The 24,676-nt window shown below is 42.5% G+C and overlaps 1 protein-coding gene across 1 annotated transcript; it reads right to left on the bottom strand.

Moving 5' to 3' along the window:
• Window positions 1-1,709: 1,709 nt before the first annotated feature.
• Window positions 1,710-23,995, bottom strand: LOC142742259 (keratin, type II cytoskeletal cochleal-like). Its single transcript, XM_075851816.1, has 10 exons — window positions 23,582-23,995; window positions 17,691-17,899; window positions 14,926-14,986; window positions 11,987-12,082; window positions 9,545-9,647; window positions 8,431-8,492; window positions 6,684-6,809; window positions 4,734-4,954; window positions 4,271-4,305; window positions 1,710-1,828 (listed from the first exon to the last, which is right to left on the bottom strand). The coding sequence occupies exons 1-10, from the start codon at window positions 23,993-23,995 to the stop codon at window positions 1,710-1,712; spliced, it is 1,446 nt and encodes a 481-aa protein (XP_075707931.1).
• Between the last annotated feature and the right edge of the window lie 681 nt (window positions 23,996-24,676).

Genomic DNA, 24,676 nt, shown 5'->3' on the forward strand with positions numbered 1-24,676 from the left:
CATATCCACAGATCCTCTGTGGACTACCATTCTTCCAATAGGTAGGATATCCAGAAGTGGAACCCCCACATATCAGACATTAATGGCATATGCTGTCGATTTGACAAACATTTCTCAGATGGGAATATCCCTTTGAGTTTTATTGCGGCCCTTGTGAGTGATACATTCTGACAATGTAGCCCTTGGACTAGAAGAGATTGTACACCCCTACCCTAAAGGGTATTCTACTATTTCATGCACGACTGAAGACTTTGCTTTCTTCTATCTGGCAGCACAAACCACACTCAAATTTTTTTATTTTTGTGCTTGCCATTGGAATCCACCAGCAGCGCCATGGCGTTGTAGGATTAGTACCGTGGATCATACCTCATTCCACATGTTATTACGAGAATTGTGCCTAAGTTTGCACAACTCCAACAGGTGAGTGCCCATTTGTCTTCTCGTCAGACTCAACACTCATGCGTTCACAATATAACTGTGTCTCTATTTATTTGCTGTGGATATTCATATTCCTTGCTTTTATATTAGTTATAATAGCGAACAATTATTAGAGTAAGTTAACACACGGCAGATTTGTTGCAGACATTTCTGTGACTAGAGGTTGCAGAAATCCATGCACATGCTAAAGAAGCAACCCTATTCACATGAATGAAACAGAAATGGCAGAAATTTCTGCAACAAACCTGCCACGTGTGAATATACCCAAAGTGTGCTTTTTTTTTTCCTTCATTAAATTTGTAACCCTTACCCCTAAAAAGGCTATTCTTCAAAATTGAGCTTTTATATTTATGAAAAAATAATACCAAGGTTGTTCTTTTTCAAACAAGCATGACTAGTTTATTACAAGCAGAACACACTGCTCAGAAAGACAAGACTCACTACAGTTACACAACATTCAGTCATTTCAGATATTTCAGACAGTTTAAAGTGATTATCCAGCCTTGAATAACATTTAGTTTTTCTGTTTTTAATTTAAATAGTTAAAAAATTCTGTTATGATCAATTTCATAATACAACTTTATAGCAGTCGGTGCGTTGTTTTTCAGATACAAAGCTCCAAATCTCCTGCATATATTTAAAACATAACGTTCTGGCTTCCAGCAGCCACCACTAGAGGGAGCTAAAGAACTTACTGAATACTGTAATACGTTGAACTCAATAATTAGACAGTATGTAGTAAGCTCCTAAGATCCCTCTAGTGATTGCTGCTGCAAGCTGTCAAAAATATATATTTTATATCTATGTCTATGCAAGGGATTTGGAGAAATTTTAAGAAATAAATCAACGCAGAATTTTTGACCTCAAGAAAACTACATGGGGTTTAAAAAATGGTGGAGGTTCACTTTAAGGCAAACATTATTTGAACAGTAGAATAAAAATAAAATTATCAAAACAAATCAATATGTGAAATGAAATATGTCACTTGTGTGTTCTGGTGACAGCAGTGTTGAGGAGCCCCTCTGCCATTTTTACTGTTATATTTATTTAATATAGAGCATTTATTTGACTGAATTTACTTTAATCATATAAGATTTATATTTATGATTTATTTATTGTATCTGGGAAAAAACACAGAATTACCACTGACATTACCGAGCAGAAGTCACAGATGCTGACAATTTATAACAGTCTAATATCTGATTTCTAGTCAATGTTTTTCAAAGCTATGAAAGGTAAACTATGGAATAAAAAGCACACTTCTATTTATACTAACAGCTATGCCCATGTCCTGAACTGTATTTCCCCGCCGACAAACTTCCGGTACTGAATCCGCTCTTATGATGATGTACATTGCTCCCATGGCCTCCACTTGTGGAGTGCAGAACAGCTTAAGAAAAAAAAAGCAGAAAATAAGCACAAAGCAGTCTATCTATCTATCTATCTATCTATCTATCTATCTATCTATCTATCTATCTATCTATCTATCTATCTATCTATCTATCATCTATCTATCTATCTATCTATCTATCTATCTATCTATCTATCTATCTATCTATCTATCTATCTATCTATCTATCTATCTATCTACATAACTACTGCTGTAGCTGCTACGGGGCCCATGGTATGTGGGGGCCCGTGCCACCCGCCGACACGGCCCCCTCCCATGCCCGGTGGCGCTGCTAGCAGCCTTTATGGCTGCTACAGCGATAGCGACGCCGCTACGGGGACCGTGCCGCCCGGCCCCTAACATTTAAGGGCCGGGCAGCACAGGCCCCCTCATGGCCTGTGGCATCACTAGCATCGTAGGGGGTCCTGGTGCTAGCGACAGCCACATTCATTTGTATCTGCATCCTATAAGGCACTGGGAAGTCTCCCTGCGCAGGCCGGCATAATGATGTCACTGCATCACGCTGGTCTGCGCATGCACCCCGCCCAGAGGATGTGAAGCGTTCCGTCCTTAGTGGAAACGGGGCAAGGTAAGTGCAATATTTTTTTTTTGGGGGGGGGGGGGGCTGGGTGGCAATATACAGGGGGAGCAGAGTGGCACTATATACAAGGGGGGAGCAGGGTGGCATTATATACAAGGGGGGAAGAGCAGGGTGACATTATATACACTAGGGTGGAACAGGGTGGCATTATATACAAGGGTGGCATTATATACAAGGGGGGAGCAGGGTGGCATTATATACAAGGAGGAAGCCATGTGGCATTATATACAAGGCAGGAGCACTGTGGCATTATATACAAGGCGGGAGCAGTGTGGCACTATATACAAGGGGGAGCTGGGTGGTACTATATACAAGGGGGCGCAGGGTGGCATTATATACAAGGGGGAGCAGGGTGGCACTATATACAAGGGGGGCAAGGGGGCACTATATACAAGGGGGAAGCAGGGTGGCACTATATACAAGGGGGGAGCAGGGTGGCACTACATAGAAGGGGGGAGCAGGGTGGCACTATATACAAGGGGGGCTGTGTGGCACTATATACAAAGAGGGCTGTGTGGCACTAAGGGGAGCTGTGTGGCACTATCTTCTAGGGGGGCAGTATGGCACTTTACAAGGAGGAGGACTGTGTGGCGTGGCGCAATCTACAGGGGTCTGTGTGGCCCTATCTACAGGGGGCTGTGTGTGGGACGATTTACAGGGCTCTGTGTCTGGCGCTATCTACAGGGGGTTGTGTGGCACTATACAAGGGAGGGGGGCTGTGTGGCACTATATACAGAGGGAGCTGTATAGCGCTATCTACAGGGGGAGGTGGGGGGCTCTAACTGCAAGTGGTGTGTGACATTGTCTATAGTGCGGCTGTATGGCACAATCTACAGGGGGCAGTATCTACAGGGGGCACTATCTATAAGGGTGGCTGCGTGTGGCATCTAGGGGGGGGGGGCAGTCAAAAGTTTGCTAAGGTGCCCAGTCTTTCCTAGTTATGCCCCTGTATCTATCTATCTGTCTATCTATCTATCTATCTATCTATCTATCTATCTATCTATCTATCTATCTATCTATCTATCTATCTATCTATCTATCTATCTATCTATCTATCTATCTATCTATCTATCTATCTCGTATCTATCTATCTATCTATCTATCTATCTATCTATCTATCTATCTATCTATCTATCTATCTATCTATCTATCTATCTATCTATCTATCTATCTATCTACCTATTTGTAAGTAGATTTAGCTTTAGTGCATATTTATTTATATTTAGTGGTTTAGGTGGCATTAGTGTTGCAGGGTGCTGTCACCATTCTATGTTTTGCTGTATATCTGCAGTCATGGGTGTTCTTGCACCTGCATACATTTTGTATCATTTAGTTGGAATGTGCTGTTCAAATTTTTGTTGTGTTTATGGTATCCATATATGTGGGGTTAGTGACTGCCTCCACTTGTTGTTCTTGCACTCCTCCCATTCTGCCCTGGGTGATTTTAATCAGTTCAATGCTGGATCCTACCATCCCCAGGTATATATGTAGGCTTAGTCCCAGTTCTGGGTGTATGTGCAGCGTAGGTTCCCACCTTACAGAGGTCGCCTTGTCGTGGCAGGTGGGCAAACACTTTTTGATCAAAATGTGCACTAAGAACCTCCCTATTTGTAAGTAGATTTAGCTTTAGTGCATATTTATTTATATTTAGTGGTTTAGGTGGCATTAGTGTTGCAGGGTGCTGTCACCATTCTATGTTTGCTATCTATCTATCTATCTATCTATCTATCTATCTATCTATCTATCTATCTATCTATCTATCTATCTATCTATCTATCTATCTATCTATCTATCTATCATCTATCTATCTGTTCAAAATAAAGATGGTGCATTATACTTACAGATGCTAACAGAGCCACTTCCTTCTCCAGATAGCCTGAAATACGCCAAACATATTGATGGAAATATTATACTCAGCAGACAACATACACCTGAGTTATTATTTTTATTAATTATTTACTTCCTGTCATTTATATAACACCATCATATTCTGCAGTGTTTTTTTTTATACAGATTATAATGATTTACATCAGTCCCCATCCTCTGTAGATAAGTGATAAGGTCTCTTGCACACGATCGTTGTGCCACTCGGGCCGTTTATGATGGCATCTGTGTGGCACCCGACACGGACCCATTCACTTTAGCGGTAAATCGGGTCCGTGAAATATGGTCCGAGTCTCCGATCCGAGGAAAGATAAAACTGTCCTATCTTTCCTCAGATCACTGACGGGACTCGGACTGCACACCAGGTCATGTGCATGAGGTATAAGTGTATTTGGTGGGAAAACCAGAGGATATTCCTACCTGCATTCCTCTCCTTCCAGCAATTTCCTGTAGGTGGCGATCTCAATATCCAGTGCAAGTTTGACATTCATCAGCTCCTGGTATTCCCGCAGTTGACGTGCCATGTCCTGCTTGGCCTTCTGTAGAGCTTCTTCTAGCTCAGTCAGTTTGTTCTTAGCATCATTGACAGCCATCTCTCCACGCTCTTCAGCCTCTGATATGGCAGCTTCCAGTTTTGCTCTCTGTAGAAAAATAACAGATAAATAGATTATACTGAATAATACATTAATATATTTGAACCATACTCTGCAGTTTTTGAGAAGTGACATCAGAGAGATTCGAAAAAGTGGCATATGAGGCAGCACACTATGCGTGCACACGAAATTGTTGGCCTTATCCCCAGCTTATTTATATAGGACACACTCCCAACCTATAGGATTTAAAGAGGCTCTGTCACCACATTATAAGTGCCCTATATTGTACATGATGTGATCAGCGCTGTAATGTAGATTACAGCAGTGTTTTTTATTTAGAAAAAAATGATCATTTTTGACGGAGTTATGACCTATATTAGCTTTATGCTAATGAGTTTCTTAATGGACAACTGGGTGCGTTTTACTTTTTGGCCAAGTGGGTGTTGTACAGAGGAGTGTATGACGCTAACCAATCAGCGTCATACACTTCTCTCCATTCATTTACACAGCACATAGCGATATAGCTATATCACTATGTGCAGCCACATAAACACACTATAACGTTACTGCAGTGTCCTGACAATGAATAGGCATCACCTTCAGCCAGGACGTGATGTGTATTCAGAATCCTGACCACTTCTCTGCACTTCTCTGTGAGATTTACATCATAGCAGGCGTAGTCTCGCGAGATTACGCTGTAAACTGTCATTTACAGCGAGATCTCGCTGTGCTGTGCTGTAAATCACAGAGAAGTGCAGAGAAGTGGTCAGGATTCTGAATACACATCACGTCCTGGCTGGAGGTGATGCCTATTCATTGTCAGGACACTGCAGTAACGTTAGTGTTTGTGTATGTGGCTGCACATAGCGATATATCTATATCACTATATGCTGTGTAAATGAATGGAGAGAAGTGTATGACGCTGATTGGTCAGTGATTGGTCAGCATCATCCACTTCTCTCCACAACGCCCACTTGGTCAAAAAGTAAAACACGCCCAGTTGTCCATTAAAGAAACTCATTAGCATAAAGCTAAAATAGGTCATAACTCCGTCAAAAATGATCATTTTTCTAAATAAAAAACATTGTTGTAATCTACATTACAGCGCTGATCACATCATGTACAATATAGGCCACTTATAATGTGGTGACAGAGCCTCTTTAAATCATAAATAGTGCATAAGACCCCCTTCATCACACCCAAAAATTAATGCAGACCTCCTAAAGTAAAACAGACCACATACCAGACCTTCTAAACTAATAAAGACCAGACACCCTAAACAAATTCAGACCCTAGACCATACCCTTAATAAATACTGACACCCGACCTGACCTGTAAATAAATACTGACCCCAAATCATACTCTCTAAATATATACAGACCCCAGACCAGACCCTCTAAAAAAAATACAGAAACCAGACCATACATTATAAAGAAATACAGACCCCAGACCATACGTCCTAAAGAAATACAGACACTCTAAAGAAACATAGACCCTAGACCAGACCCCCTACAGAAATACTTAATATAGACATCCGACCCCAGACCTCCTCTTAGTACAGACCTCAGATCAGATATGCAGATACCTCTCCCCGCTTCTGCAGTCCTCACTTCACTCTCAGGCGCCACCGTAAACAACGTCCTGACACCAGGGAGTGAAGGAATGAGGACAGTTGAGTATATTTTTAAGAAGATGTGGCGCCCAAGAGATTTTCCTGCTCTTCCGGGAGGTCTCCCCTTTCTTGGGAGTCTCAATAATAATAACAACTTAATATTACCTGATCTTTCACACTATCAATCTCTGCTTTAAGTCTCTGAATAAGGCGATTAAGTTCAGCAATTTCGTGCTTAGTATTGCGTAGATCATCGCCATGTTGTCCGGCATTCGTACGCAGTTCCTCAAACTGCAAAGGAAAAAAAATCTTCTGTTAATATGGACTGTTTGTGAAGACATGAAATGTATTACTCCTATTATGATACTGTATGTAGATTAGTCAGGTAGTTCTGCTTGACAGCAGCAGTATCATGCAGAGTTTCAAAGACAAAGGGTAGGGGGCGCATTCTGGTGATTGCCTTGGGTACCAAGAGAACATGTGCCGCCCATAGCTGGTAAAGTAAAACTCATGAACTATTGTTTGGAGTAATAGTTAAGTAGAAAGAACTCTGGTTTTATTTTTCAGCATAGACCTCATTTTCTGTATGTACTATTCAGTTATCAAATGTTCTACTATATGTAGTTTATCAATTCCTCACAGTTTTTAAGATCTCTTTTTGCTGTTATTGTATGGGATCCTTGATTGTTTGATTCCGGAGGGGAAATCTGTCCTGGTCATGTGATCATCACACAGTTATACAGCTTGTTCCAAGACAGAGCTCTGATAACTGTACTGTAACTTTAAGAAGACCAGTGCTATAAATAACATATGATAGTTTGGGGGCCTATGATATATTTTGCATTGGGATCTAGGAACTTCAAGATAAGCCTATAGATCTAAGCATACTACAGAGTCTGATATCTCAAAATGGAGTGTCTGAATGCCTTGATTATGGGGTGTTCTTGAAAAATTAGTTTGTGGTCATGTATGAAGTAGATCTAGTCATTATAATGGTGCTTCATATTTAAAGGGAACTTGTCACCAGTTCCTTCCCCTGCTCCCAAACCGCTTATACCGCTAGTCAGGTCTTGAGAAAAGCCACGTCCACATGCCTATAATACATGTCTTGATTCTTTCTAAGCGCTGGAAAAAACACATTTATTCATTGGTAAATCGTATGCTAATTAGGCACAAAGAGTCCCCAGGACTAGGAAGTGTCCGGCATCTTACACTGTAACACCACCCCCTTTCCCTCCCTGTTCCGTTGCCTGTACACTTGCCTGACGTCTCTCTTCCTTTGGCCGCTTGATACAAATCCCACGCCTATGCTGTGCAGTCTGTATCCACATTAGGCAAGTGTTCAGGGGAGGTTACAGGGAGGGAAAGGGGTTGAGTTACAGAGTAAGGCCCCATGCACATGATCATAATTTTCATCCATAATGACGGAATCCGTAATTATGGATGAAATTGCGGACCCATTCATTTCTATTAGCCACGGAAACCTTTCCGTATATTTACGGATGTGTGTCCGGGCCATAGAAATGATCCGCAAGTTATAAAACATGTCCTATTCTTGTCCGCAATTGCGGCACAGACTTCCCATATGGGTGTTTCCGCAAAAGCGGATGGCTACGAATGTGTATCCGTAGCCGTTGGATCTTTATTTGCGGACAGTAAAAACCCTTACGATCGTGTGCATGAGGCCTAAGATGCAGGACACTTCCTGGCCCTGAGAACTATTTAGGCATAATCAGCTTACGACAAATAAATAAATGTGGTCTTCGAGCGTTTAGAAAGAAACTACATATATTACAGACATGTGGACACTGCTTTTCTCAAGACCTGACCAGCAGTATAAGTGGTTTGCGGGGTGAAGAAACTAGTGACAGGCCCCCTTTAATTGTAGTGACTTTGATTGCTGCGCGCTCACCCTGGTTTGGTACAGTGACTCAGCTTCTGCTCTGCTCTTGCTTGCAATGTCTTCATACTGAGACTTAGGGGGGATTCACACGAGCGTGTATTCGGTCCGTGCGGGCCGCGTGGTTTTCACGCGGCACGCATGGACCAATACAAGTCTATGGGGCAGTACAGACAGTCCGTGCTTTTTGCGCAGCGTTTGTCTGCTGCGCAAAAAGCGCGACAGGTTCAATAACTCTGCGTATTTCGCGCATCACGCACCCATTGAAGTCAATGGGTGCGTGAAAATCACGCGCACCACACGGAAGCACTTCCGTGGGACGAGCGTGATTCGCGCAACAGCAGTGAAAAGGATGAATGAAAACAGAAAAGCACCACGTGCTTTTCTGTTTCCAAGCATCCAAACGGAGTGTCTTTGCGAGGAGCGAACCCCGACAACCGAGGCAAACTTCACCGGGTTCGGCCAAACTCGTTTTGGCCGAACCCGGCAAAAAAATTTCCGGTCCGCGACGTCGGGAGAGATTCACTGTGCATGGTGCTGAAAGAGTTAAACTGTTTCAGCACCATGGACAGTGACTTGCGATCCCAAAATACATGAACCTGTAAAAAAAAACGAAGTTCTAACTTACCGATTACTCCTGTCTCCTTCCTGCAGTCCGACCTCCCGGGATGACACTTCAGTTCAAGTGACAGCTCCAGCCAATCACAGGCCAAGCACAGGCTGCAGCCAATCACAGGCTGCAGCGGTCACTTGGACTGCCGCGTCTTCCAGGGAGGTGGGGCCCGATGTCAAGAGAGGCGCGTCACCAAGGACGCGTCACCAAGGACGCGTCACCAAGGCAACGGCCGGGAAGTTCTCGGTAAGTAGGAACTTTATCTTTTTTTTTAACAGGTTTTTCGCTGTTGTGTTCGGCATTCACTGTCAAGGGTGCTGAAAGAGTTAGCTCTTTCAGCACCTTGGACAGTGACGGGCGTCGACAAGCCTCATCTCTATGATGCCGGCTGCGCGAAAATCACGCAGCCGCGCATCAGACACGCATGACACACGCAGCTGTCAAATGGTTTTTGCGCTCGCAAAACGCCGCGTTGTTTGCGCGCGCAAAAACGCAACGCTCGTGTGAATCTCCCCTTAACCTCGGCAATGATGCTGTTTAGGTCCAGGTCTCGACTGTTGTCCATGGAGACAACGACAGATGTGTCTGAGATCTGAGCCTGGAGTTGAGCAATTTCCTAGAGAATATAGAAGACAATAATATCCATTAGCTTTAGTTATAATAACTTCTAACAAGCAGACATCATAAAATATTTTTCTAGAGTTCAAATTTAAAGTTATCTTGATATTACAGATCTGAGCTTGTCAAGGTAGCACAGCTGAGTTTGCCATTTCACACATTTGCAGCAATATCTCAATACGTTAATAATGCTAAGTTATCTTAACCCCTTAGTGACCAGCCCATTTTAGGCCCTAATGACCAAGCTATTTTATTCGTTTTTCTATAGTCGCATTCAAAGAGCTATAACGTTTTTATTTTTTCGTCTACATAGCTGTATGAGGACTTGTTTTTTGCGGGATTAGTTGTGCTTTTTAATAGCACCATTTTTGGGTACATATAATTTTTATATTAACTTTTATTAACCTTTTTGGGGGGGATTATAAAAAAAACCTGAAATTCCGCCATTGTTCTATGCGTTTTTAAATTGACGCCGTTCACTATGTGACGTAAATAACATTTTACCTTTATTCTATGGGTCGGTACGATTACGGCGATACCACATATGTAGAGTTTTTTTTATGTTTTACGACTTTTGCACAATAAAAACACTTTTGAACTAAAATTATTTGTTTTTGCATCGTCGCTTTCCAAGAGCCGTAATTTTTTTATTTTTCCATCAATGTAGTGATTTTTTGGGCTTGTTTTCTGCGGGACAAGACGTAGTTTTGAATGGTACTGTTTTGGGGTGCATGGGATTTATTGATTCATTTTTATTATGACTTTTTTGGGGGGCAATGGAAAAAAAATTGCAATTTCGCCATGGTTTTTTGCGTTTTTTTTTTACGGTGTTCACTTTGCGGTTTAAATTACATATTAACTTTATTAATGGAGTCATTACGGTCGCGGCGATACCATATATGTGTACTTTTTTTTTTTTTTACACTTTTACTAAATAAAACCACTTTTTATGGAAAAAAATGGTTTTATTTATTTTTTTACTGTACTTTTTATTAATAATCTTTATTTCACTTTGATGACTTATTTTATTAGTCCCACTAGGGGATTTTACTGTGCGATATTCCGATCGCTGCTAGAATGCTCTGGTATACTTCGTATACCAGAGCATTATTGCCTGTCAGTGTAAATCTGACAGGCAATCTGTTAGGACGTGCCTCCGGCGCGTCCTAACAGGCATATGTCCAGGGCAGACCTGGGGGCTTTTATCAGGCCCCCGGCTGCCATGACACCCCATCGGAGACCCGCGATTGCATTCGCGGGCTGCCGATGGGTGACAGAGGGAGCTCACTCCCTCTGTAAACAAAGTTAAATGCAGCGGTCGCTATTGACGGCGCCATTTAACGGGTTAAACGGCCATGATCGAAGTACACTTCGATCGCGGGCGTTGGAGCAGGAGCTCAGCTGTCATCAGACAGCAGAGCCCCGGCTCCTGCCTGCACGGGAGACCCGTGCAGGACTTAGACTAGGCTGACGTGAAAAGGCGTCAGCCTAGCCTAAAGCCCATTAGTGACCGACGTAAAAAGGCGTATTAGTGGTCACTAAGGGGTTATATCTGTTACAAATATTCTATTTTTGTATTTATTTTGCACAAATTATGTTAGAATTATGTTTTCTCACTATGAGAAAGTTATTATCTTCCTATAACTCATACCGGGCCGTTATAAATTTAATCTGTGTATCTTAATCCAAATATCTTCTCATGAACATTTATTAGGTTTTCGTCCTTTTATAATACATCATTTAGCAGCTTTCTCTATAAGCTGATAGCTGATTGACCTTATGTGCAACAGCGAATGTGATTGGTTAAAGCCACCACTGGGATTATCTAGGATTATAATAAAAAGTGTATTAATCTCGATAAATAGTGCACTTTGTGGGGCTCCATCTCTTATTGTAGCTCAGTCCCATTAACTTAATAGTAATGAACCACAATTCCAAAAAACAGCCCATGGACAACAGTGGCACTGTTTTTGGAAAAAAGAGTGGACCCTTTTGTCTAAACCCTGAAAACCACATTAGGCTCCAGCTTTTAGACTCATTGAAAAACAGGAAAACCCTTAGACTCATTCACACCTATGTACATTTTCCTGAAAAACAGTTCGATGGGACACTAAAAAGGATAGACCCCCATTAAAGGCAATTGGGTTGAGGTTTGCCAACATCTGTTTAAAAATGGATACAACATAGCTGTCATGGTTCCTTTATAACCAGAAGCCGTGAGTCTAGTGTAAATATACATTTGTAACAATTTAGGTTGCTCTAAGGTGAGTACTGGCAGCAATGTTTGTAGGAGTACATGTACATATGCATAAATGTGAGGAGATTTAAATAACAGACCATATCAAAGAGGGTGTGCAGGAAGTTGATCTCATCTGTTAGAGAATCAGCCTTGGCTTGTAGTTCTGCTTTATTCATAAAGGCTGCATCAACGTCCTAAGACAGAAGTAGAGTCATGTGATTATAACCTGTCAAATATACAATGCACAGTGTCCGAATAATTATTAACAAATATGGGAAATAAGGAGTGCAGAAGAATCAGAAGCCAATACAAAATAATTTAACCCCTTTTCCGGACATCCGCTGTATATATACAACGTAAGCTGAGACTGAAGTATGAAGCGGGCTCACAGGCTGAGCACGCTCCATAACTTAAGTGTGTTGGCTGTAATTTACACTTAGATGCAATGAGCAGCTTCCCACTCGTTCTATAGCGACTGCATCAACTAAGCCGTTAGAAAGAGGGGGCGGTCCCCTCCGACGTTTCATCAGCCGTGCCGCGATCACGAGATGCTGATGGTTGTTATGGCAGCCTAGGGGCCTAATGAAGGCCCAAGGTCTGCCATCTTTGTACTCCTATTAAGCCCTGGCTTAAAAGGAGCCTGTAAGATCAGCATATACTGCAATACATCAGTATTTCAGCATATCGTGCAAGCGATCCTATGATTGCTAGCTCAAGTCCCCTAGGGTGACTAATAAAAAAAAGTAAAATACAGTTAAATAAAGTTTTATATATATATATATATATATATATATATATACATACACACAGTTAAGTCACATTACTATGACCAGCAGCTAATATCCAGAGTAACCGCCATGTGAAGCACGGACAGCAGGTAATATCCAGAGTAACCGCCGTGTGAAGCACGGACAGCAGGTAGATGGGCTGGGAGTGACGCAATAAGGTGCTGGTAGGTTGTCTCAGGTATCTGGTGCCAGGCTGACTGCAGTGCATCCAACGTTTGCTGGAGGGTGCATGGGGGAGGATTTAAAGAGCGAGCAAGACGATCAAGGTGGTCCCACAGATGCTCAATTGGGTTCAAGTCTGTCGAATTAGGGGGCCAGGGAAGTACTTGGAAGTCTTGGTCGTGTTCTTCCAACCACTGCCAGACATTTCTAGCCATGTAACATGTCGCATTGTTTTGCTGGAAGATTCCATCTGTCCCAGGGAAGACAAACAGCTTGTATGGGTGGACGTGATCTGCAACGATGGATTCGTACCCAAATCGGTTCATAGTGCTTTCCACGTGGATGAGTAGGTCCAGAGAATGCCATGAAAAAATTCCCCAGACCATAACGCTGCTGCAACCAGCTTGTCTTCTTCAAGCACAGGTTGCAGGGTGTTTGTTCTCTGATGTTTCTCGCCTGACATGTCAACATCTATCCATTCCATGAAGCAGAAATCGTGACTCATCAGACAAGGCAACCCCATCGGTGGTCCAATTTTGCCATGCAAATGGAAGCCTTTTTTTCTGATGCACCTTTTAGCATAGGATCAGTGGCCATCCGTCAGCTGCAGAGCCCCATATACAGTAGGGTTTGTTGAACTATTTTAGACACACGTCAGGTAGCCCCCTTGTTGATTTTCATGTGAGCTGCTCTGCTGTAGCGTGTGGTTTGGCTCTCTTGCACCTTTGTAGCCGACGTTCACCTCTCACATCAATGGCACGTGGTGCTCTGCAGTTTCCATGTCAGTTATTCCCAATGGTGCCATTTGTCCAATCACTATACACTTTCACCACAACAGCACGTGAGAAATACTACCACTCTTGGCCGGAAAGCCAATAATCATCCCTTTTTGCAACTATAAAAAATCGCCGCTTTTACCCATGGCAACAACGAGAGATATGTGTTCAGACAGCCTATCACATACCTTATATACCCACCAAGCCAGCCCACAATGCATCACTTCATTCATGGGCTACGAGCTGCCAACATCAAAAGTAGGAAGTGAACATAATAATGTGACTCGACTGTGTATACGCATTTATATAAAAATATTAAAGGTAAAAAAAATCTCCTTTTCCCTGCAAAATGTAAAAAACAAAAAAGGACTGGTATTGCCACGTCCATAAAGGTCCAAACTATTAAAATATAACATTATTTAACCTGCATGGTGAATGCAGAAAAAAATAAATATGAAAAATGCCAGAATTGCTGTATTTTGGTCTCTTTATCTCCCACAAACTTTTTTATGAAAAATGATCTAAAAGTCTCATGTATCCCAAAATGGTACCAATAGAAACCTCAGCTCGCCCCGCAAAATTCAAGCCCTCCCTGTAAAAGTAGTAAAACATAAAAAAATCTATAAAAAATTGATAACTTCTTAATCGTATTGACCCACAGAATAAAGTTAACATTTTTACTGCATGGTGAACGCCAAGAAACAATGGAGAAATCACAGTTTTTTCCCCATTCCAGTGGATAAATACGTTTTTCTCAGTTTCCCAGTACATAACACGGTACAATAAATCATGCGGTGAAAAAATACAACTTATCCCACAAAAAAACAAGCCCTCATATTGCTATATTGACCGAAAAATTTAAAAGTTATGGCTTTTGGAAGGTGAGGAGGAAAAAGCAAAAATTAAAAAGCAAAATTGGCTGCAGAGGGAAGGGGTTAAAGACCTGATTTGAATATGTTGCATATAAACTTAAAATCAATTAATGAAGCTCTGCATTAAAAAGTGAAGAAAATAATCTGAGGATCGTCTAAATCAGTGGTCTGCAACCTGTTCTTCTCCAGATGTGGTAAAACTACAACTCCCTGCAGCTGTCAGAGCATTTAAGGACTTGTCTTTTCACCAAAGCTGTAGCATCACAGGTTGCAGTCCACTGATCTATATTAAAGGGAAACATATACCCCATCATATCTACAACGAATTCTTTATCGGGTTTGGAGAGTTCTTTAGGCAGTCACTCTGAAATATAGCAGAATATTTTTTATTATTTCAATAGCTAGATGCATTAGATAGACAGACAGACAGATCACTTACCCTCTTAAGGGTCACAAATTCATTTTCTGCAACTGTACGTCTGTTCAACTCCTCTTCATATCTATAAGAGAACAATGTTAATTAATTGATCTTACAAATGGGCCAAATGTTTTATGAGTTTGCGCTGCGTTCTTAAATGGTAATTGTATCTCCCTGTAGTGTATGACACTGGTTATCAGGCCCAGACTTCAGGATGAATTTGCAGCCAGCCATTTAACACAATAATGCCCCAGACATACTACAATCCCACATGCCTATTACTCAACATCCCTCATGACACTGGCATAGCTATAGGGGTCGCAGCGGTCGCAGTTGCGACCGGGCCCCTAAGCCTGGGGGGCCCATGGGCCCCCGTTGCCATACTGCATGTTTCCTAACTAAATCTTCTGTGCCGTGAAGCCGGCACTTCCTGGTTACGGTCACATGGTACACTTAGTGTACCATGTGACCGTGTTGTCATGTGACACTCTTCCAGACAGAGCAGAAGAGTCGGTGCGGAGGACTCCAGGTAAGCTGCAGTGTAATGTAATTTATTGTGTTGTAATGTATTGTGTTGTGATGCCTTGTCATGTATTGTGTTGTATTGTGTTGTTTGCGGTGGAGAGGGGGGGGGCGTTAAATCACAGCCCCCCCTCCTCTCTCCACCGCAAACTGCACAATACAACATAATACAGTATAGTACACATGACTATGAGAGCGGGGCTGCGGCTGTGTAATACAGTCACTGCCCCACTCCTGAGTCCTGACATGTGCGCGCCGTCAGGATGATCCGATGCGGCCGGCGCTGCACTAATGATCTGTGGCACTGAAGACAGAACATGGCGGGCGCGCTACAAAACACCCCCATGTTCTGTCTTCAGTGCCTGAACCGCCGCTCATTAGTGCAGCGCCGGCCGCATCACCTCATGCTGACCGCGCACGCACTTCCTGTCAGGAGCAGGGCAATGGCTGTATTACACAGCCGCAGCCCGGCTCTATAACGGCGGAGATGAGAGAAACCTCTCATCTCTGCCATTATTCTCCTGATTGCTGCGATCACAGCTGACTGCAGCATTCAGGGGAAAATGAGAAGGGGGGATGCCCCTGGATCGCATCACAGGGAATTCCCTGTGACGCGATTGAGGGACATACCATATATGGGCAGACAGCCCAGGGTCCATTGAAGGACCCCAGGGCTGTCCTACCATATTTCCTGTTGTTAGGGCATACTGAGGTATGTCCTAACAACTGCCTGTGTACTATCAGTACACAGGCTAATGTACTGGCTTATAGCTATAGGCCAGTACATTGAATTTTAAAAATAAAGTAAAAACAAAGTAATGTTAAATTAAAAAAATACACATACACCTTTTTTACAATAAACATTAAAATAAGTCTCAATACATAAAACATACACATAATCGGTATTGGCGCGGCCGTAATAACCTGCACAACTATTATTTTGCATCATTTATGATGTGTACTCTGTAAAAAAAAAATAATAATTGATTTCTATCACTTAGGCCCCATTCACACGATTGCGGGATCGGCCGGCCGCCACCCGCATTTTCGGGCCGTGCTCCCATACAAAGTATGGGAGCACGGCCCGCAAAATGCAAAAGAATGGACATGTTCCATAATTTTCTGAACATTTCTACGGCACGGACACCCATCCATAGCGCTACGGAAATGTGTCCGCGCACAATGAAAGTGAATGGGTCCATTTTTGCGGAGCGCAATTGCGGTCCGCAAAAATGGAGGTTATTTACGGTCGTGTGCATGGGGCCTAATTGTGAGGCACAAGGTGCTATGATGAATTTAACCTCCATGTGCCTCACATTAATAGTAATTAACCCCATCATGTACCTTACATATTAACCCATTATGACTGAGAAACATGATGGGGTTAATTACTATTAATGTGAGGCACATTCAAAATTCATCACACCTCGTGCCTCACATTAGAAAACGAAAGAACTTTTTTTAATTTTTTATTACTGTTGGCAAAGTAAACGAAGTATCGGTATCGAAGTCCAAATTTTGGTATTGGGACATCCCTACACTGTGGGTCGCGTCCCCCTGGGGGTTCGTGAGTCACTCACCGAGGTCCCGGTTCCAATCAATGATGGAGCAAGGAACTGACATCTCCTTGATCCAGCATTCACTGTGCCCTGAGCGGCTGGACACAGGTTGGCGGGCTGTAGCGACATCATCGCGCCTGCCTGCGCTGAGTCACTCATAGCACAGACCGGAGGAGGCGAAGGATCCTCCACCCGACGTGGGAACGGGGATAGGTAAGTAATTATGCTATTTTTATATTATGCACATATGGGGGCATTATACTGTATGGGGAGCTGATATTGCAGGGGGGAATTATACTGTATGGGGGGCTGTTATGGGGGGGCATTATACGTTATGGGGCATTATACTGTGTGGGGGCAGCTATGGGAGCATTATACTGTGTGGGGGCATTATATTATGGGGGCTGATGGGCAAGGCGTCTGGGCATAGGCGCGCGCAGGGGTCTGATGATGATGGTGGTGTTGGGGAGGGGTAGGGGGGCCCAAGCTGAATTCTTGCACCCGGGCCCATGAGCCTTTAGCTACGCCCCTGCCTCATGACCTGTATTCATAGGGGTATATTATGGAGGGTATTAAGAACAGGAAACAAAAATACCAATACTTATATACTAAATAATAATACTAAAGAGAAAGACACCTACTGTATGCTGCTCTATCATTATTAGTTTTTTTCTATATTATTACGAGATTTTTTTTCATGCTCACTTTGACTTGAACTCTTCCACTGCTTCCTCGATAGTTCTTCTTTCTGACTCTAGACGAGCTCTCTCACATGTCACACTTTCAAGTTGTCTCCTGAGATTGCTGATAAAAGCTTCAAACAAAGGTTCAATCTGGCACCGGGCTGTTTTTTGGTCTTGTAATAAAGCCCATTTAGTTTCCAACATCTTATTTTGTTGCTCAAGGAACCTCACCTAAGATAACAAGAAAACATGTCTGCTAACAGTGTTTGATCTTCAATGATTGATTAAACTAACAAACTAACTAAAGGCCCTTTTATGCCGGCCCATAATCGGCTGTTGCAGCGAGCGCCGATCAACGAGAAATCGCTGATTGGCGCTCGTTTGCTCCTGTCACATGGAGCTATGGATGGGGACGAGCGGTCGTTACTCCGATCGCATTGTCCCCATCCATTATTATCATGTCGGCAGCACATCTCCATGTTTACACATAGCCCCCTGTAAATAGTGCCACACAGCCCCCTGTAGGTAGTGCCACACAGCCCCCTATGGGTAGTGCCACAAACCCTGCTTTTTGATACTGCCACACAGACAACTGTAGATAGTGCCACACAGCCCCTTGTAGGTAGTGCCACACAGCCCCCTTAGGTTGTGCCACACAGCACCCTGTAGGTAGTGTCACACAGCCTCTTTGTAGGTACCACACAGCCCCCTGGTAAGTAGTGCCACACAGCCCCCTGGTAGGTAGTGCTACACAGCCCCCTTGTAGGTAGTGCCACACAGCCCCCTTGTAGGTAGTGCCACACAGCCCTCAAATTGAAATCAGCATCTCCATAAAGCTTGTCAGCAGAGGGAAGCATAAAGTACTCTAAAATTTCCTGGTAGACGGCTGCGTTGACTCTGGACTTGATATTACACAGTGTCCAAAGTCCTGTTTTCAGATGAAAGTAAATTTTGCATTTCATTTGGAAATCTCGGGTCCCAGAGTCTGGAGGAAGAGTGGGGAGACATCAATCCAAGTTGCTTGCAGTCCAGTGTGATGTTTCCACAGTCAGTGATGGTTTGGGGAGCCATGTCATCTGCTGGTGTGTGTCCACTGTGTTATATCAAGTCCAGAGTCAACGCAGCCGTCCACCAGGAATTTTTCTAACACTTCATGCTTCCCTCTGCTGACAAGTTTTATGGAGATGTTGATTTAATTTTCCAGCAGGACTTGGCACCTGCCCACCCTGCCAGTAGTACCAATACCTGGTTTAATAACCACAGTATCAATGTGCTTGATTTTCCAGCAAACCCGCCTGACCTAAACCCCATAGAGAATCTATGGGGTATTGTCAAGAGGAAGATGAGAGACACCAGACCCAACAATGCAGACGAGCTGTAGGCCGCTATCAAAGCAGCATGGGCTTCCATAACATCTCTGCAGTGCTACAGGCTGATCGCCTCCATGCCACGCCCCATTGATAACACCTCAGCAGTGCCACAGGCTGATCGCCACCATGCCATGCCGCATTGATGCAGTAATTCATGCAAAAGGAGCCCCGACCAAGAATGCAGTGCATATACTGTACATACTTTTCAATAGGCCAATATTTCGGTTTAAAATCATTTTTGAAATTGGGCTTATATAATATTCTAATTTTCTGAGACACTAAATTTTGGGTTTTCATTAACTGTTAGCCATAATCATCAACATTAAAAGAAAAAAATGCTGGAAATAGATTACTCTGTGAATCTATAGAATATATGAGCTTCACTTTTTGAATTGAATTAACTTTTTGATGATATTCTAATTTTTTACATAGTTACATAGTTACATAGTTAGTACGGCTGAAAAAAGACACATGTCCATCAAGTTCAACCAAGGGAAGGGAAAAGGGAAGGAAAAATTTCTACACATAGGAGCTAATATTTTTTTGTTCTAGGAAATTATCTAACCCTTTTTTAAAGCCATCTACTGTCCCTGCTGTGACCAGCTCCTGCGGTAGGCTATTCCATAAATTCACAGTTCTCACTGTAAAGAAGCCTTGTCGCCTCTGCAGCTTGAACCTTTTTTTCTCCAGATGGAGGGAGTGCCCCCTTGTTTTTTGAGGGGGTTTTACAAGGAACAGGATTTCACCATATTTTTTGTATGTGCCATTAATATATTTATATAAGTTAATCATGTCCCCCCTTAGTCTTCTTTTTTCAAGGCTAAATAGGTTTAATTCTTTCAATCTTTCCTCATAACTTAAATTCTCCATGCCCCTTATTAGCTTCGTTGCTCTTCTTTGTATTTTTTCCAACTCCAGGGCATCCTTTCTATGAACTGGAGCCCAGAACTGAACTGCATATTCTAGATGAGGCCTCACTAATGCTTTGTAAAGTGGCATTATTACATCCCTGTCCCGCGAGTCCATGCCTCTTTTAATACACGACAATATCCTGCTGGCCTTTGAAGCAGCTGATTGACACTGCATGCTGTTATTGAGTTTATGATTTACAAGAACACCCAGATCCTTCTCAACAAGTGAATCCGCCAGTGTAGCTCCCCCTAGGACATATGATGCATGCAGGTTGTTGGTACCAAGATGCATAACTTTACATTTATCTACATTAAACTTCATTTGCCAAGTGGACGCCCAAACACTTAGTTTGTTTAAATCTGACTGTAATTCATGAACATCTTCCATAGTCTGAACTATATTACATAGCTTGGTGTCATCTGCAAAAATAGAAATAGTGCTATTAATCCCTTCCTCTATATCATTAATAAATAAGTTGAATAATAGTGGTCCCAGCACTGAACCCTGGGGTACACCACTTATAACCGGGGACCATTCAGAGAAGGAATCATTGACCACAACCCTCTGGATACGGTCCTTGAGCCAATTCTCAATCCAATTACAAACTATATTTTCTAAACCTATAGTCCTTAATTTACCCATTAGGCGTCTATGGGGGACAGTGTCAAATGCCTTTGCAAAGTCCAAAAACACTAAATCCACAGCGGCCCCTCTGTCTAGACTTCTGCTCACCTCTTCATAAAAACAGATTAGGTTAGTTTGACAACTTCTGTCCTTAGTAAAACCGTGCTGGCTGTCACTTATAATGCTATTTATTGTCACATAATCCTGTATATAGTCCCTCAATAGCCCCTCAAACATTTTCCCCACGATGGATGTTAAGCTTACTGGTCTATAATTACCCGGGGAAGACCTAGAGCCCTTTTTGAAAATAGGCACCACATTTGCCCTGCGCCAGTCCCTTGGCACTATACCAGTCACTAGAGATTCTCTGAATATTATGAAAAGGGGGACAGAAATAACTGAACTAAGCTCTTTAAGAATTCTAGGGTGTAACCCATCTGGTCCCGGAGCCTTGTGCACATTTATTTTATTTAATTTAGCTTGGACCATCTCTACATTCATCCAATTCAGTATATCAACTGATATATTAACAGCACTGGCACCGGCTACATCAGCTGCTCTTTCTTCTGTTGTATATACAGAGCTAAAGAACCCATTTAGTAACTCTGCCTTCTCTTGATCCCCTGTGATCAACTCCCCATTACCATTATCTAGGGGTCCTACATGTTCAGACCTTGGCTTTTTTGCATTTATATGCTTGAAGAATTTTTTAGGATTTGTTTTACTATCCTTGGCCACCTGCCTTTCATTTTGTATTTTTGCTAATTTTATTACATTTTTACAGATTTTATTAAGCTCTTTATATTTTACAAAGGCTACAGCTGTACCCTCAGATTTGTATTTTTTAAATGCCCTTTTTTTGTCATGTATTGCCCCTTTCACAGAAGGTGTAATCCATGTGGGGTTTAATTTGAGTCGTTTATACTTGTTACCTGTAGGAATAAATTTTGCACTATAATAACTCAAAGTAGATTTGAAAATCTCCCATTTATCATTTGTTCCATTATTTGACATTAGTTCTTCCCAGTCTATATCCTGAATTGCAGCCCTCATCCTGGGGAAATTGGCTTTCTTAAAATTAAATGTTTTTGCCCTCCCAGCCTGCGTTTGTTTTTTACAGTATAGGTAAAATGTAACTATATTGTGATCACTGTTACCGAGGTTTTCACGAACATTGACATTCCCAACAAGATCTGCATTATTAGAAATGACCAGATCCAACAGAGCTTCACCTCTAGTCGGGTCTTCCACAAACTGGCCCATAAAATTTTCCTGCAACAGGTTGAGGAAATGTCTCCCCTTTGCAGTTGAAGCCGAACCATGACACCAATTAATATCCCGGAAATTAAAATCTCCCATTATCACTACAGTACCCGCCTGTGCAGCCCGCTCCATCTGTTTATATATCTGACCTTCCATCTCCTCAGTTATATTGGGGGGTCTATAGATTACACCAAAAGTAATTTTTTCAGTGTTTACCTCCCTTTCTAGTTCCACCCACAAGGTTTCAACCTCCTCACAGTCTTCACCCACTATTGTCTCTTTCACACTCGCCTTCATATCACTTCTCACATACAGACATACACCACCACCTTTCCTATTTGTCCTGTCTTTACGAAAAAGTGTAAAACCCTGTAGATTTACAGCCCAGTCATGTGAAGAGTCCAGCCATGTTTCAGCAACACCAACTATATCTATATTTTCTTCCAGTATCAAGGCCTCCAGCTCCCCCATTTTGCTTGCTAGACTTCTGGCATTTGTGAACATACACTTTAACTTGCCTGTCAGTTTTTCACTTTTATTATCAGAAATGTGATTTGACATTAATCGGTCCTTTTTATTTACACTGATGTTTTGTAACGAAAGGATCTCCTTATCTTGTTGTCTAGTCCTCTCCCCACATTCTGTTTCTCCCCCCACCAATATAGTCTGACCCCTCTCTAACCTGGCTACCCCTTTTTTTTCTACATTGACCTCCCTCCTCAGCCCTAGTTTAAATACTCCGCCACCCCAGCTAGAATTCTCTCCCCCAGCACAGCGGACCCCCTTCCATTTAGGTGCAAATCATCTGCAGAATACAGTTTGTACCCCAATGAAAAGTCAGCCCAGTGCTCTAGGAACCCAAATCCTTCTCCTCTACACCAAGACTTCAGCCATGCATTTAACTCCCTAAGCTCCCGCTGTCTTTCCTGTGATGCGCATGGCACAGGCAGTATTCCTGAGAATACAACCTTGGAGGTCCTTCCCTTCAGCTTGTAGCCTAGTTCTTTAAAATTATTCTTAAGGCTCCTCCACCTACCATTTATTCTGTCGTTGGTACCGACATGGACCACGACAGCTGGATCATCACCAGCCCCTCCCAGCAATTTGTCCACCCGTTCCACCACATGCCGAACCCTGGCACCAGGGAGACAGCAAACCATTCGGTTGAGGCGGTCATGGCGACAAATTATTCTATCCGTCTTCCTGATTATAGAATCCCCTACAACTATCAATTGTCTTGGCTTGCCTGCATTACCATCCCGCCGACTACTAGCTGGGCTGTTCTCCCGGCTGTTAGGGAGATCAGTATCCACTAGGGCTGCCTTTTCTGAGACTGACACCCTCGCATCATCACCCAACCTGGCAATTTTGCTTGGAATGCCAGAAACCGGATCGGCCTTCCTTGTCTTTGACCCCTTTCTACTGCCCCTAACTACATTAACCCAGCTACTTACCTGATCCTGCTCACCCATGTCTTCACCCTCCAGTTGTAACCCACTAACTGCATGCTCATTGAGAAGGACTAGTATATATATCTCCTAAACCTGCTGGGATTACACTGTGCATTATAGAGTATGTAAACTTATCTACCCTAAATGTCCTTTAAACCTAGAAATAATAATGTGCCAACATTAACAAATAGACCATTTGTATATCCTAAGCAGCACGAGAACACTAAATAAGAGCGAAGGTTATGTTTTCCTGTGTAAGTGGTATACTTAAATTTCTATTTATTTTACCTTACCTTGTCAATGAAAGAGGCAAATTTGTTATTAAGGCCTTTTATTTGATCCTTTTCATCAGTCCTCACTCTCTGGATGTTTGGATCAATCTCTAGATTCATTGGAGCCAGTAGACTTTGGTTCACTGTTACAGCTGTAATTCCTGTAGAGCAGACAGGTCCTCCAAAATCATGGCTAGATCCACCAAAGCTGTGTCCATACTCATGTCCAAATCTTCCAACTGACATCTTGTGTCCACCTGAGACTACACCGTAAACACTTTTGCTGCCAACGTTTGATAAGGCTTTGTGGCCACTTTGTGTTTTCTTTGTAGTGAATGAACTAAGGCTATGCTTAGAAGGCAAGCAAGCAGAAGATGAGCTGAAATTCACTGCTCCTGATCTTCTTTGGACTGAATGATGAGATTGATGAGACATGCTAATTAGAATTCGGAGGTTGACTATGTTGTGATTGCTGAGTGGTTCTTTCTTTCTACAGACCAAAGACATGATCCTTTTATACACTCATAGAACTGGGTTTGGTCACTTTGATGTTTGCCTAAGACCACGTAATTGTCTCTTATGAGCTTGGAGTTCTGAAATTATTGCATTGTAGTCCTCCTAGTTTAATAGGAGAGGAAGCACCAACACACCTCAAATATTAATTAAGATGAAATGCATAAAAACTCACCATAAAAATCTCTTTGAGCTTCCTTTCTATAATGTCAATTCTGACAAGACTAAAAAGGACCATTTAAAGAAAGCATTGCATACACTTACTGTAAGTAGTTACTAAAAAAAGACTGCTCACTTGAAGGCAGATGTGAAAACTCCTTACCTCCTGTACCAGGGCTACACCGTCCAAAAGACAAGGTGAGCACACCTTCTAAATTCTGGTTTTGCTACACTATTTAGAACAACATGGTTTGGCACAAATCGTGGCACATAAGTGTCATGGATAGTACCATTCTCTGATTGCAAGGGGTGGCAAATAAAAAAAAGATGCCACCTCCTGCATAGTTTGACATTTTGGGGTGTTGCTGCTATTTCCGCAAAAATGCAGTGGATGTGCCAAGATTCTCCGCATTGCTCTATATAAATTGCCGCAAAACCGCATCT

The sequence above is a fragment of the Rhinoderma darwinii genome, chromosome 2 (assembly GCF_050947455.1).
Source record: "Rhinoderma darwinii isolate aRhiDar2 chromosome 2, aRhiDar2.hap1, whole genome shotgun sequence".
NCBI classification, from domain to species: domain Eukaryota; kingdom Metazoa; phylum Chordata; class Amphibia; order Anura; family Rhinodermatidae; genus Rhinoderma; species Rhinoderma darwinii.

Coding starts and splice junctions, on each gene's coding strand:
- LOC142742259 (XM_075851816.1), bottom strand. CDS start 23,995: ATGTCTCATCAATCTCATCATTCAGTCCAAAGAAGATCAGGAGCAGTG. Junction 17,900..23,581: donor TTGCCTCTTTCATTGACAAG/GTAAGGTAAAAT, acceptor TTGTTATCTTAG/GTGAGGTTCCTTGAGCAACA. Junction 8,493..9,544: donor CATCATTGCCGAGGTTAAGG/GGAGATTCACAC, acceptor TCCCCCCTAAGT/CTCAGTATGAAGACATTGCA.